Consider the following 15,362-nt stretch of genomic DNA (forward strand, 5'->3'; position numbering starts at 1 on the left):
TCAAACACTTGTTTCTAGTTACCTCTCTGTTATTTTTTAAATAAACTTACTTTTGTTTTATTACAAGGAGAGAGAGAGAGAGAGAGAGAATGTGAGTGTGTGTTTGTTTAAACACAAGAGCTTACTAAACTGGGTACACTGCTCCTGGGGGCAGAGGTTCTCTGAGTAGCTTATGTCAGGGACTGGATATCACAGGACAACAATTCAGAGAGACTCTGGTACACCTATTGTTAACCTACAAGGTGAAGACAAAACTGGCATAGACACTGAGTGAGTAAGAGGCTGGTGATGTTGGGGAACTAACACCCAGTTACCACACATGAGACTCCCTCACGCTGGAGACAACAAGGTAACTCAGTCCTGGGTACCCCAGAACCACACACAGAATTAAGAGGGAGCAGAGAGAGCCCTTTGTAATCCTCATTGTAAATTGCTTTTTATGCTCATTAACCCTGCCAAGTCACCACAGAGGGAGTTGGATTCTACTTCTTGTGAGTCACTAACAGACTTGTTTAAGTTCCAATTAGCTATACGTGGACACACCTTCTGAGGGCACTGCAGCACAGATGTAACTGAGGGCCTCATTTGGGCTGTAGACACTATTAGTGGTGATGTGTAATAAGAATCCAGGTTGACTCTCAAATCCCTGGGTGAAAGTGCAAAGCTGCTGGTTAGAAAATACTTTTATATCTCAAAATGTGCTCAGTTTAGAAGTAATCAGTGACACCCCAATTCTTCAAAGATTTGTACAGGTGCTTAATTGTGTGTCTTGTGAGTAGCCCTAATCATAGAATTTAAGGTCAGAAGAGATCACAGTGATCAACTGTTTGACCTCCTATAAACACAGATCAGAGGACTTCCCTGAAGCAATTGCTGTTTGAATTAGAGCAGATTTTAGAAACATTCAATCTTTATTTTAAAATTGCCAATAATGGACAATCTACCACAACCCTTGGTAAATTGTTCCAGTGGTTAATAATCCTCACTGTTAAAACTTGGTGCCTTATTTCCAGTCTGAATTTGTCTAGCTTCAACTTCCAATTATTGGATTGTGTTATATAGATTCTTCTGCTAAGATGACGAACCCATTATCAAAATTTTGATCTCCATGTAGTTGCTTCTCAGGGTACAGTCTTCCATCTTGTAAACATACTGTGACACAGCAGGGCTTCTCCGCAGCTTAACAAGCACTCTTTGCGAGGCCCAGTCACCTTTTTAAGTAGGTTTTTGTCTAAACGTAAGCACATAACAGACAAAACAATTCCTCGTCTCACTTTGTTCTGGGGTCTCTGGTAAGCCTTCTTGCAGCTTCCTAATCCCAATTAGCTCCCTTCCCACAGCCAGTTCTGCTCTCAGCAAGCTCTGCAAAACACTAGCTGCAGGACTATCTCCCTGAGCACCTGTCCCCATGTTCCAAGGACTCACCACTAGACTTAGCTCTACTCCTCTGTGGTTCTTCTAATACACAACCTGCCCCTGCCTGCCCTCTTACATGCTTTTTCTAGCTGACGGTGTAGCCCTGCTCCCTTTAATTGGCTCAGTTGGGCACAACTGCTCTGACACACATGTGCTGGGCCTTGTCTACTCACAGAGACCAGCTATGCTGTGACAGATGGCCTACATTCTAAATGTATAACTCTATTGCCTGTAAAAGCAGCAAGGAGTCCTGTGGCACCTTATAGACTAACAGACGTCTAGGAGCATGAGCTTTCGTGGGTGAATACCCACTTCTTCGGATGCATCTCACGAAAGCTCATGCTCCTATACGTCTGTTAGTCTATAAGGTGCCACAAGACTCCTTGCTGCTTTTACAGATCCAGACTAACACGGCTACCCCTTTGATTTATTGCCTGTATTGCCTAAATGTATAACTTTACATTTGGTTGTCTTACAATATATATTGTTTTCTTTACATCCAGCTTACCATGCCATTCATAGTTCTCTGGATTAGTGACCTGTCCTCTTCGTTATTTATCGCTCCCCAAATCTTTGTATGATCTGCAAACTTTATCCATAATTACTTTAAAACTTTATCCATAAAACTGTATCCAATAATTTATCAGGTCTCTGATAAAAATGATAATGTAGGGCCAAGAACGGATCCCTATAGGTCCCCACTAGATAATGATGATGATTCTTCATTTACAATTACATTTTGAAACCTGTCAGTTACCCATTTAATGTGTCATGTTGATTTGTATTGTTCTAGTTTTTTAATCAAAATGTTGTGAAGTACCAAGTGAAATGACTAAGAGAAGTTTAAGTATATACTACATCAAACACCATTACCTTTATTAACCCAAACTAGTAATCTCATCAAATAAAATATCAAGTTCATTTGACAGAATCTATTTTCCACAAACACATGTTGACTGGCATTAATTACTCTCCTTTAAATTCTTTATTAAAGAAGTCCCATATCAGCCATTCCCTTATTTTGGCTGGAATTTCTGACAGGCCTATAATTATATGCGTTGTCTTGTTTACCTTTGTAAAATATTGTCACAACATTTGCTATCTGACAGTACTCTGGAACTTCCCCAATGTTCCAAAGGTTATTGAAAATCAACATGAAGGGTCCAGAAGTCAGTGACATTACTCACAGTACATAAAGTTAAGCATATGTATAAGAATTTACAAGATTGGGGCCTGAAAGACTACACATGGAGTACCATAGTGCCAATTTTGCAGTCATTTTCACAGCAGCACTGCACTTGCAGGCTTTGCATGATACCATATTTACAATTCAAAATAAACTTAGCTCTTAGTCTTAGCCCTAGTCTTGGAACAGGGATCATTCCGTCTTGAACATCTTAAAAAATACATTGTTAGTGCTACCGTAAACAAATAATATATGAAAACTGACTAACACTGGTTAGTCCTTCAGTCACCTACCCAGGAACATAAGGATTCCATAGACGAATATTCCGGTCCAAACCGCCAGTCACAAGAATATTACTTTCTTTACAGAAGTCAAAGGCCTTGACCCCTCTGTGCACTTTGAATTGGGATTCATCGCAGTTAAAGCGCCTTGGAGGAGAAGCCCCACCTGGCAGAGAGCACTTGGTTGGAATGCTGCTGGAGTCCATCAGAATCCTCAAACGATGCTGCACATCTTTAGTTCCATTGACACAGCCTGTGCGAGAAAAATTGGAAATGAGAAAAATAAACTCAAACATGCTCTTTTCAATTACATTAAAAACAAATGGCAAGGTCCCAATCCTGCAAAGGCACAAGCGCTTAACTTTACTCGTGCAAGAAGTCCCATTGAGGTCAATGGGAATACTCACGTGTAGATAAAGTTAGGCATGGGTGGAAGTGTTTACAGGATTGGGGTCTGTGTTGCGAGGATGAAGATCCAAAGCTGTTAAAGAGAGTGCATACATAGAATGCAAAAGTACCATTTAAAAATCAAATGTTTGAAAAATCATTTTCTCCTTTTACCTATATGCAAGGCTGCTGGGTTGTCACGGTGGTAAAAATATCTCTGATACTATGATTTTGCTGTTTATCCATGACTTTTCTTTGTGTCCATAATTTTAATAAACTCACCGCACAGCAGCAGCTCCTGTCCTGCGGGTCTGGGTGTGGCTCCCCATTCTGTTCGGCGTGACCGGATGCAGAAGGCTGCAGCACCACTCAGGTTTGGCCCTGCTATCCCACTATCAGGACAAAGGGCCAAACCTGAGCAGCACTGTGACGCTGTGCACCAGGTTGCAATATCTGGAGCAGGGAACAGCCCAGACATGTAGAACAGGAGCTACTGCTGTGGGGTGGGCTTGCTCTGCAGCCTCGCCCCACCCCACAGGGGCAAGACCTAACTTCCTCCCGCACATGGCTCCTCCACTTTAGATGGCACTTCCATGACTTTACACCCCATTTTCCCCCTTAAGCCCTTGACTTTTACTAAATGTACTGACTGCTCTGTGATTATTTGATAATAAAATACTGTGACAAATCTGCAGCCCTCCCTATATGCCAAGAGCTCAGTGCAAAACTAAGTGAAAGTTGGTGGTTTCTCTCTGAGTTTGTTTGAATGTCAAAGCAAAAATACAGAATAATGTTTATAGCCCTTTTCATGTTCAAAGCACCTTACAACCATTATCTAATTTGAGTACCACAATACCCGTTTCAGGTAGGTAATTTAAACCCCAGTCCTGCAAGGTGCCCCTTACAGGAAGACCCCTGTATCCATGCAGGGCTGTGCAGCTTGGAGGATCAGGGCCTAAGCATTATTTAGCTGGATTATCCCATTCCACAGAAAAACCCAGCATGAGCAAGGCAAGAAAAGTCTGAGGTACCCTTCTCAAGTTTTTTCAACAGATTGTTTTGTAGGGGATAGAGGTATCTTTCCACCTGTTACAGGGAAAGCTGAGTCAGACGCCATTTTGAATTTCAGTTCATCTGTAGAATGTTACAGTCACTATGTTTTCTTACGATCTCCCTCTCTCTGAGGCTCAATATTTGGTCATTCTTTTCAATTGTTTATTCTGATTTCAGATTAAGGCAATCTTGACTGGAAAATACCTGCTTTGCTCTTTATTTGTGGGGAAATGTAACAGAGAAGCTCTAATTTTTTTAAATGAGCACACAAGTAGACGTTCAAGCCAATATCATTGATCTCCGATAACAGCCAAATTGATTTTGCAGATAACTCATTGCTGCAATTTCTCCCTCATATAACAAACCATTATATAGGTTCTTCATCTCTCCTTCCTCCATCATCATTTAGGAAGCAAACACCATAGTGATTTGCTCTACCCATAAAGGGCATTGAGAAATGTCATTTGGAGTAATGTGTTACAGTATTGTTATAAATTAGTTTTAAATGATGGGGTGACAAATCGTAACTTGTGTCCTTATGCTAAGATGGCTTTTTGTTCTCAGGGATAATGACAGTAATGAAGTTTTGGAAGCTAAAGAGGCAGATACATGCTCTCATGTCACAGAGATGCCCTATACAGTATGAACTGAAAAACAGTAACGAAATTGTAACTGGGGTTTCAGCCATGCATAGTATAAAGTAATTGATAATTTATTCAGAGAGATTTCAAATCTCACACTGTGGCATATTGGTGCTCTTCTAATCACCTGAATGACCTCAGCAATATTAGATCTCTCCACATTGCACTGTTTTAGGGACCCAGATCATTTGCAAATTAAAGTGCCTGTAAAAAATGGAAACAACCCAATAGTTTTAAGTCCTCATACACAATGATTTGCAGCTTACTCTTTTTTTAATAAGCAGTTTGGAAGAGAATGGAGCAGCATTTTAGCACCACAGTTTAAAAAATACTGAATAGAGTTTAAAATGACATAGGCCATTAGAGCCAGGTAACCAAACTGCAGCACTGCTGTGCAGAGAAATCTGTCTTTTAGGAATGGCGTTAGGACTCTTCCCCCTACAAGCTAGAAGGCCCCTTGCGAGATAACATTCTGCACTGTGGTGAACCTTCGACATCCTTATGGACTTTGAAAATGAAACTGATCAGGACAGGGTCATCCTCTTAAGAAACTGCTGGGATTCAAGGGCAAGCCTTCCTTCCTACAGAGGTTATTTCAACTTGTGACAAGTTTCTTCTGCTTGTGAATTTTCACTTACCTATAACTAGTGCTGTATAATCATCATTTGAACTGGATATAATGGATTCTATAGAATGAATGTATTTGATCTGCAACAGATAACAGAAAAAAATGAAGAAATTTTCAGTAAATGCCTGACACGCTTTTCATGCTTAACTGTGTTTTTTAAAAAGACTTGTATACTCTTATATCTAGACACATTTATGGCCAAATTCAAAAAGGTACTGGGACGTTGTTCCACTTAGTGTTGCAATGGCTGACCCTTAGGTGCCCTGCCGCCCTGTGGAATTGTCAGCCTTGACCGAGGTGCCTAGGCTCCCCATAGAATGGATGGGGAGAATTAGGTACCTAAGAAAGGGATCCTCAGAAGCCAGCAAGCTGAGTTAAGCTATCCAGAAGTGAAATGTGAGGAAAGGGCTTTGGCCCAGATCCTCACAGGTATTTAGGCGCTTGATGGGCCAGAAGTAGGTATCTCCCTCCACTCGTGATTCTCAGCCATGAACCCGCTCCTGGAATTACATGTCTAAGCCAGGTCAGCCCTTTCTTGTGGAGGAAAGGGACCTCAACCCTGAACAGTCAATAGCTTAATGGTTGTCTTCTTAGCATACGCGCAACGTGCCTCAGGTGGCACATGACCAGGATTCATCACCTTATTTGGTCTGCTGGTGGGATCATCAATTTCCCCGGCTTGGGCTGGGTACTGATGGGGAGTGAGACAAACACTGATCCATGCCCTCCAGCTTAATGGTTAGGGCACACAACTACGATGTGGGAGAGCCTGGTTCAAGTCCTTGCTCCAAATTTGGCAGAGAGGGGACTTGAACCCAGGGTTCCCACTTTCCAGGTGAGTGTCCTAAACACCCTAGGTGGGAGAGAGAGAGATTTTCTCTCTTGGCTGTCTTTTATATCAGGTCTTGGGCATGCTCAAAAGCAGGCCTAAGGAATAGTCCCTGCTGGTGACAGAGATGACCTCTGCCTAGTTTGAGAATCCTGCTTTGGGGATTTTGGGACTTTGGCTTGAGCTAGGGCTTTGAGCACCTTGCTGGCTGTGGGACAGAGTCACTATTTAGGTGGCTTTGTGAATGCTGACAAGTGGAAGCTTAGGCACCTATGGGGTGAGGTAACAGTTGAGCAGACATTTTGATGATGTCAGTAGTGCCTAAATGCTGGACTTAGGCACCTAAGTACTTTTGTGAATCTGGGCCATAGGGAATAAGGCATGATGCTGTTATTAACAATAGTGAAAACTGCGTGCTAGTCTCTCAAACACTGCCTGGAAAGTCCGGCATGAAAGGTCCACTCACAAAACACATGAAGCAGCTGACATGAAATAGCCCCCTACACCAAAAATGTTACATATGGTATTAACTTCAAATTAAAACATCATCAGCCACGGAGGCCAGACCAATAGATCTCCTACATGACAAACCAGAGTCCTTGTCTTATCAAGCTGGATTCTCAGTTCTGGTGTTTCATTTCTGAGGTCACCAAAGGCTGGGAGTGCTACAGAAGCAGCATGCGCCACCCAAGGGGGAGAATGGGCTTTTTTAGATTCATGGTGACTTTGGTCAAACAAGGAGCAGTATTGTTGGGCTCCAAAAGGAATTACCCCCTGGTCCTACTCCCGTGGCAGAATGGTGGGCAGGAAATGAACTGGGAGGAAATCTGTGTTGAATTCCCAGCTCTGCCATAACATTTCCTGTTTGACCTTCGGCAAATCACTTAATCTAGCGGTGCCTCAGTTTCCCCAACTTCAAATAATGTGGGGACACAATAATACTTTCTTTCCGTCATGCTTTTTCTGTCTTGTCTATTTAGACTGTAAGCTATTTGAGGCAAGAATTGTCTCTAACTATGTGTAGGTTCACTACCTAGCACAATGGGAACTCGAACTCAGCCGGAGCCTTTGGGTGCTACTGTACAAAAAATAATAAAGGGGTGATAGTATTCAGAGACGTGGAATACGCCACTAAGAAGGGGAGGGTGGCTGGGATGGTGAGGGAAGGAGGAACTCAGCTACTCTGTAATCCTTTCCAAAGTAATACATAGTTTTAGCTATTTAGCAATGATGTATATGGTAACAATCATTTCATAGTCAATGCATTAATAATACTATTGAAATGTACAAATGAAAGGTGCACTACAGGAGGCTTGCAAAGAAAACAATAACAATAAAATGTACTGAGAAGTTAGGAAGTAGAATGAAATTTAGGCTCCCAAATACAGAACCCTCCTAACACTGCAAATCAATTTCTCTTACCTTGGTCACCCAATCATTATGAACCTTCCAGCGAATGAAGGTGATATTTCTACTGTCATTAATGTTCTCCATGGAAACACTGGGGATTTCCTCCACAGCTGGACACTTTGTCCAATTCCTATAGTCATGGAAAACTGTTGGTAACTGAGGGAATTGAGTTTGTTTTGTTTTATAAACTGATTCTTTTAAATAAAATGATTTGGTTTCCCAGTGCCTCGGACCTCATTTATAACTGTGCAAACCATTCTCTTCAATCAGACATTCACTTTGCACAGGTGTTAAATGAATAACAATACAAGATGCAAGGCAGTTGAACATCAAGCCCCAAGCCTTTGCTAACGAGACTGGAATGAAGAAGATGTCTGAAAATCAACTCTTATAATTGAATACTCTTGGCTATTACTCTCAAAGTAGTATCAGGAGGGTAGGAGCCCATTGTGGTGGGTACTGTACAAACATAAAACAAAAATGGGACCATCCCAAAGAGCTAGATTTCTGAGTATAAATTATAGTATTATAAAATAGAATTCTGCTCTCACTTAGCCAGGTGAACATAAGGAGCAACTCCACTGAAATCAATGGAGTTACACTATCAAAGTGGTATAAGCGAGACAGAAATTATAAAACCAATTTGTTCTTAATTAAATGGATACTACAAGTAGCTTAGGCCAAAATTGTAGATTTTTTGTTAAAAATAATATAAAAATGACTAAATCGGATATTAAATGTAATTGTAATGGATTTTTTATTTCAATAACAGAATCCCTTGCTGTGTTTACAGTCTAATCATTCCAGCATTGTGTCAATTAGCACATCAGAATCAGGAAGTGGAACTGTTTGAAAGCTTCTGAGAGCAATATACATCCCTTCTCCTTCCCCTACACTTCAACATCCAGCCACTCACTCCCAACAACTAGTGTTGTATATGGAGATATATACCTATCTCACAGAACTGGAAGGGACCCTGAAAGGTCATCGAGTCCAGCCCCCTGCCCTCACTAGCAGGACCAAGTACTGATTTGCCCCAAATCCCTAAGTAGCCCCCTCAAGGATTGAGCTCACAACCCTGGGTTTAGCAGGCCAATGCTCAAACCACTGAGCTATCCCTCCCCCCTAGGCTGTACGTTACACCACAAACCTAAGAACGAGACAGAATTCACTTCAGCAGCCTGTCACCGGTGCTTCTCAACTGACCAATGGGCTCATTGTTCAGCCACAAGACCCTCCCTCCCACCACTGGCTCTTTCTCCTCTCTGGTCTATAAGCTTTTATAAACATAGTTTTAAACGTTAATTGTTTATCTCTACAGCCTTTAGAGAATGTAAAGCACTGTTTTAAAATGATCGGTATTTATTATCATTGCCATCAACTGAAGCATTCGTAGGTGCTCAGGTGTTGGTAGCTAGCCAGACACTAGTGATCTAATGAGTTAATGAAATCCACCATCTGACAGCTGGATTCCCTAGAGCTGCATCTTGTGCATTGGTACATCTGAGACTCAAAGAAAGATCCTTATGGCCCTTGGAAGCACTTCTAGCAACTTAGTTGAAAGGTGGCTTCCCTTAGGCCAACCCACTAGAGCTGTGCTAAGCTTGCTTGAGCTGGGTAGGATTTTTCGCATCATCTTCTGTTGAGATCTAGAACTAATTACATACCTCAGTGTTTCTCCCACAGAAGAGATCAAGATGATGTTAACACAGCCCTATGGAACAAAATGTCAACAAGTTAGCACCCATAACGAAGGGACTGAGTAAGAGTTCACATTTCACCTATAAGATCATGAAGATTTAAAGCACATGTTCAGTTTTAAACTCTTGGTTTAAAAAGACATTTTTGTTTCTAGCATTGAATTCCCAGTCAAAACATTCCTGCTTGCTTTAAACATTTTACTGGATTGTTCCCAACTATGCTTCCCATTAGTCAACGTATTCACATATTAGTCAGCTTCACTATCATAAATAGCAAAGATGATTAAAACAAAACAAAAGAAAAAAACCCTATTCTCAGGGTTTAGGCTATACAGGCTAACTTGTTATACTAAACTAACATTTCTTCTACTATATTTTAACTAAATTGAACATACTGTACAAGTATAACAAACATACCTGTTCATCACCATACAATATTATGCATTCATCTTCCTCTCGAACACTTCATAAAAGGATAAACAGATTTTTACAAGGCATTCAATAAAGCAGCCATTCCCCGTATAGTCAAAGATTAATTTATGTAATAAAAATCATAAGATTAATTACAAATAATATTACAAGTAATATTGCTTATTTTGTGGAATAAATGAGATAACAATACAACTAATATCTGCACTCTTCTCTATAACTGCAGACACAGGGTACAATCCTGGCTCCACTGAAGTCAGTGGTTAAACTTTCCTTGACTTCAGCAGAGCCAGGTTTTCAGCCACAGTCTATACCACAAACAGCTTAAAACTCGATGGCATTGCTGAAACACACAAAAGATACAGGAAAAAATTCACTATTGGCATAACAGGCTCAACTCCAATATTTTTAATGAAGCTGCACTGGCACATGCCAGCAGTAAATGTGGCCCCAAATGTTCATCGGGAACAGAATATCCTGTCACCTTTGATAATAATTGATATGAATAGCAGATCATACCTGTAATCTAGGTGTAGAGGCATTGTTTCAAGGCCAATGATTTGACAGTATGGTTCAAAGTTGGAAAGTTCATATAGACGTATCTCTCTGTCACTGAAACATTCATGAAACACCATGGATTTTACTTAATACACTAGAATACATGAAATACTGGCTTTTTAATAAACAATAATAATTTGCACTATTATCATACCTTTCATTAATATTATTAATAATCCTATCTCTATGGAAGAAATATTATGTCCATTTTACAGATGGACCAAAGCACAGAGATGTTAAGTCTGATGTGCTTCTCAGATTGATGTAAATCAGGAGAAATTTGACTGAAATCAGTTTATTTTCACTCATGTAAAATTGGTGTAGGAGAAGAGAATCAGGCTAGAGTGTCAGAGGCAGAACCAGGAATAATGCTAAACAGTCCTAGCTGTTCCTTGTTCTAGTCACTACAGGACACTCCCTCTCATGGAGATTTCATGATTAGTCAGACAGATGAGCCCAGTTTCCCTTCATCCATGTTATCTGTGAGGATCATGTAATAATGAAGAGACCAAGGGCAAGTCTACACTTAAAAGGCTACAGTGATGCAGCTGCAATGCTTCATTGAAGACGCTACCTACATAGAAGGGAAGGCTTTTCCCATCGGCGTAGATACTCCACGCCTCCTTGAGAGGGCAACAGCTATGTTGACGGGAAAAGCCCTCCCATCGACACAGTGCTGTCTTCACTGGGAGTCAAGTCAGTATAAGTCGCTCAGGGGTGTGAAAAATCCACCCCCCTGAACGATGCAGTTATACCAACATAAATTGCTAGTGTAGGCCAGCCTAAAATTATATGGGTCTCCTCTAAATGCACTCATATATCTCTAAAAACCTCTCATTAATCCTAATATCCGATCCCATATAACTTACTCTGAAAGTAATGCGGGTACATTAACAGATGAATATATCATTCAGTCAAGAAGCTGCCTGAGCAATTGGAAGTGGTAAAATACAGTTATTAAAAAAAAAAAAAAAGTTGGCTATAGAGAGGAAAAGAAAGAGAACAGAAATTCTGCTCGTTACATCAGTTTATGCTGCAATAAGATGTTACAAATAGCCTGGCAGAATGTTATGAAAAAGCTCTAAAGGAAAACTATGTGATCAATCTCTGAACACAGCAAAAGAGAACATTAGGGAGGAACGCTAACAAAAACATAGCTTTTTGTTTAAGAACTGATATTTCAAAGTGCTCTAAAAGCTCCATGCACAACCAGATTGTCTCAAGGACACCTTGACCAAAGGACTCCAGATCTGTAACACTAGCCGTTCCCTAGGTCTTGCTGATGAAAAGTAAGGACCTATAAGTAGCTGAGTTGTATTTAACACTTCTGAACCTCTGATTTCCAGGTGACTACTGTCTCTTTTCTATTCACTTTGGATAAAATACTTTGATACTTTGCTGTGAATAAAATGGAAGAAATGCAATTTTTTCTTTCAGAGAGAATTTTGATCCTGAATAGGAAGAGCCAAATTCAGCCCTGGTGCAAGGAAGCACAACTTCTGACTTCAGTGGAGCTGTACCTGCGTACACGAAAGCTGAATTTGGCTCAAAAGTATTTTCATTCTTGAGAGCATGGTCTTATTTGCTTCAAAAGAGTCACAAAGTTGAAGAAGCTGAAAAACTGAAGTTACATCAAAGTTTTCCAGAGACAGAGGGAAACTACACATTTAAGTGGTGGCCTGTCATCCTGCTATAATTAACTAAAATTTTACTTCCTGCCTCAAAAAACCTCTATGCTGATAGTGAAGAGCCAGGCTTTTAAAGATGAGGTGAACTTCAGCAGTTACACAGGCACTCTCATCCTAGGAACCAGGGCCGGCTCCAGGGTTTTTGCCGCCCCAAGCGGCGCAAAAAAAAAAAAAAAGCTGCGATCATGATCTGCGGCGGCAATTCGGCGGGAGGTCCTTCGCTCCGAGCGGGAGTGAGGGACCGTCCGCCGAATTGCCGCCGAATAGCTGGACGTGCCGCCCCTCTCCGGAGTGGCCACCCCAAGCACCTGCTTGGCAAGCTGGTGCCTGGAGCCGGTCCTGCTAGGAACATAGGATTTGCCAAATCGGATCCATACATTCATCCATAGACCTGGTATGCTTCACCTGTTAATACTTGATGCTTCTGAGGAAGACATTAAACCCTTTGAGTGACAACAGATGTATCTTGTAGTGCTATGCTGTATATGGGGGAAAATACTAATCCTGAATTCTACAATTTACCCATTCAGATTGCACATATTCAATATCTTTATCAATTGTCTAGGGACTGGACTGAGGCCGCTCACTGGTCTTGAGATAGAAAATTAGAATAAATATAAGGTTCACACTTCCAACAAAGGCATGTTCCCCTTTTCTGACCCATTCATCCTTTAAAAGAAAACAACATTCATCCGTGTTGAAGAGGCTGTATTTTGTTAAAGTCCAAAGTACTGTTCAAATGTGAGTGTTTCATTCATACTCAGAAGTCCAGCAAAGGGTTACTTACCAGGTTCCAATAATCAGCTTATTGTACTGAGGCATTAAAGTTGAATCTGAAATCCATTTCAGTTTTCTGTTTAATACTTTGTTTTCATCCTGCAGTCCAAAAGGAAATTGCCAAGAACTTAATGTGAGATGAAAATACATTAAAAAAATCAAAGTGCATAGGTTCAATGTACGGATAAATACAAATATTTGATTTCTGAAAAATACATAAAGGAAAAATGCTAATTAGAACAAGAATCCAGATACAGCATGAGATATTAGGAGTGGGTGGGTGAGGTTCTGTGACCTAAAATGTGCAGGAGGTCAGCCTCTGATCACGATGGTCCCTTCTGATCTTGAAGTCTATGAGTCTATCAATTAATTAGGTGATTGCTGTGTGATTATATAGAGCTCAGCTGGCCTATTAAGGAAGGAATTCTGCCTCAGGGAACCCTGTGCAGTCCTTAGCATTTGACCATTGTGACCACTGGTGCACTTGACAATACACAATGTTAGTCTAACAAAGACTAGAGAAGGCCTGCTAGTTTACCCTGGCTTTGCAGTATGATGTGAAGGTTAAAAAATTCTGGCTGTGTTGGACTGAGGATGAACCATGGAGCTGTGAATTCTCAGCCTCAGTCTCTAGTGCAAACACTTTGCTGCCAGTTTGTAAATCTGTGGACTGGCAACTCTAGTGTCCCTGCTCAGTCAGCTGCTAGGAAAAGAACTCAGAGGTTGCGTCATAAATACACAGGACCCAAACTATAAAAAGTTTTAGGGCTCAAAAACAGCATCTGGAATCGCACTCAGATTTGAATTGGAAGCTAGTTCAGTCTCTGGAGCATGGGTATAATACACTCCAGGTGAAAAACACTGCTACGTAAATGGGTGCTGTTCAAACCACTACCCAGTAGAATATATTGTAGTACTTAATGCTGCCAAGCTCATCTGTTTCTTCAGGCATTTTGGCAGGCTAATTTACAGAGGGGTAGGGTATCAATGCAATGGGGTATTGGTTTACTATGTGATTGTGCCTGGGAGGTAAGGGTTGAAGCTGAGATCTGTATAATTCAGATGTGCAACTAAATAGTGGGAGAGCACACAGAGCTTTTTAGGTGCCTTTTTTTTATTTTATAAATCTAAATAAATATGGAGGCAGCAAAGGCATGGATAACTATCAAAAGGAAAGGCCACAGCTTCCTAACCAAGCAAAATTGGGAGTGTGTGGAGGTTTATTCGGATTTGGCCTAAACTAACACTTCGTGAAACACACATGCCAACACTTCTGCTCTTGCAAATAGCAGCATAATGCCTTTACAGATAACACATCTAACTAACAAGAGCTTTTATTTATCTTCATCTGAAAGATTTATTTATTGTGATTTATAATGTTAATATCTCATGTAATATATGGGCTGCAGTATCAACACACCACTGTGAATTGCAAAAATCCACCAAGTACGTTCCAGAGTTTGACATCAAATCAGCTAATCTACCAGATTGAACCAATCATCAGTTAATGGGACTTTACTGACAGTAAAAACTAATCTTTCCATCACTTTAAAAATTCTGTGAAACTGCTGCTTCCAAATAACAAAAATGAGTTTCTCCTCTCTGACATCAATGTGAGTTCTGAAATTTAAATGTGATATTCTATGTGGAAACACTTAATTTCTAGGGTCAGAGAAGATTCTGAGGCATCACCAACTATATAGCTTTCTTTAAATGACATTCTTTTTAAAAACAAACAAACAAACAAAAACTCACAAGTATAAGCTGACTTTTCTTCAATTTTAAGTTTCTGGTCCAGATGGAAACCAATCCATCCTGCCCAACACCTATGATGTTATTATCCACTGTAGAAGAGATGTGGAGGAGGGGTTCTCTGTGTGGCAACTCTGACACTGTAGGTAGATGGTGAAATGATATTTGCTTGGTCCTTGGTTGGTACTCTTCCTTCACATGGCAATACAGTTACATGTGAAAACAAATCACATTCAATAAAGTTACACCAAAATATAGCTTGTCTGCGATTCCCTTTAAATATATAATTACACACTTACACAAACCTACCACTAAAAACTTGTAACAGAAGTTCTAATCCAGTTTGTGTTGAAGTTAATGGGAGTTTTTCAGAATTGGGTCCAGTTTCTTTGTTTTGACACTAACACATAAGGACTCATGCAGCAATTCATAAAATTCATTAAATCTGTTCACTGTACGAGCATGATGCTAGTTAGCTCATTCATTTGTGTTGTCAAAACAATCTCATGAAGACATGAATGCAAATCTATTGAGAACTCATTTTGAGATTCTGAATATCAAGTTATGGTGCCAAACAGGACAGGATAGGGGCCCTTCAGAGTCCTCATATGCAGCACTTCATTCAGT

General features: G+C 40.5%; 1 protein-coding gene across 1 annotated transcript; it reads right to left on the minus strand.

Annotated features, from left to right (window-relative positions):
- Positions 1 to 3,065: 3,065 nt before the first annotated feature.
- On the minus strand, positions 3,066 to 14,794 carry LOC112114644 (WD repeat-containing protein 64-like). The gene is made up of 9 exons (XM_024211450.1): positions 14,739 to 14,794; positions 12,994 to 13,082; positions 10,480 to 10,572; positions 9,949 to 9,994; positions 9,499 to 9,545; positions 7,844 to 7,961; positions 5,603 to 5,672; positions 3,291 to 3,364; positions 3,066 to 3,136 (listed from the first exon to the last, which is right to left on the minus strand). The coding sequence occupies exons 2-8, from the start codon at positions 13,026 to 13,028 to the stop codon at positions 3,303 to 3,305; spliced, it is 471 nt and encodes a 156-aa protein (XP_024067218.1). The 5' UTR covers positions 13,029 to 13,082; positions 14,739 to 14,794; the 3' UTR covers positions 3,066 to 3,136; positions 3,291 to 3,302.
- Between the last annotated feature and the right edge of the window lie 568 nt (positions 14,795 to 15,362).

This window comes from Terrapene carolina, unplaced genomic scaffold (genome assembly GCF_002925995.2).
Source record: "Terrapene carolina triunguis isolate 2854851 unplaced genomic scaffold, T_m_triunguis-2.0 Scaffold66, whole genome shotgun sequence".
In the NCBI taxonomy this organism is placed as follows: domain Eukaryota; kingdom Metazoa; phylum Chordata; order Testudines; family Emydidae; genus Terrapene; species Terrapene triunguis.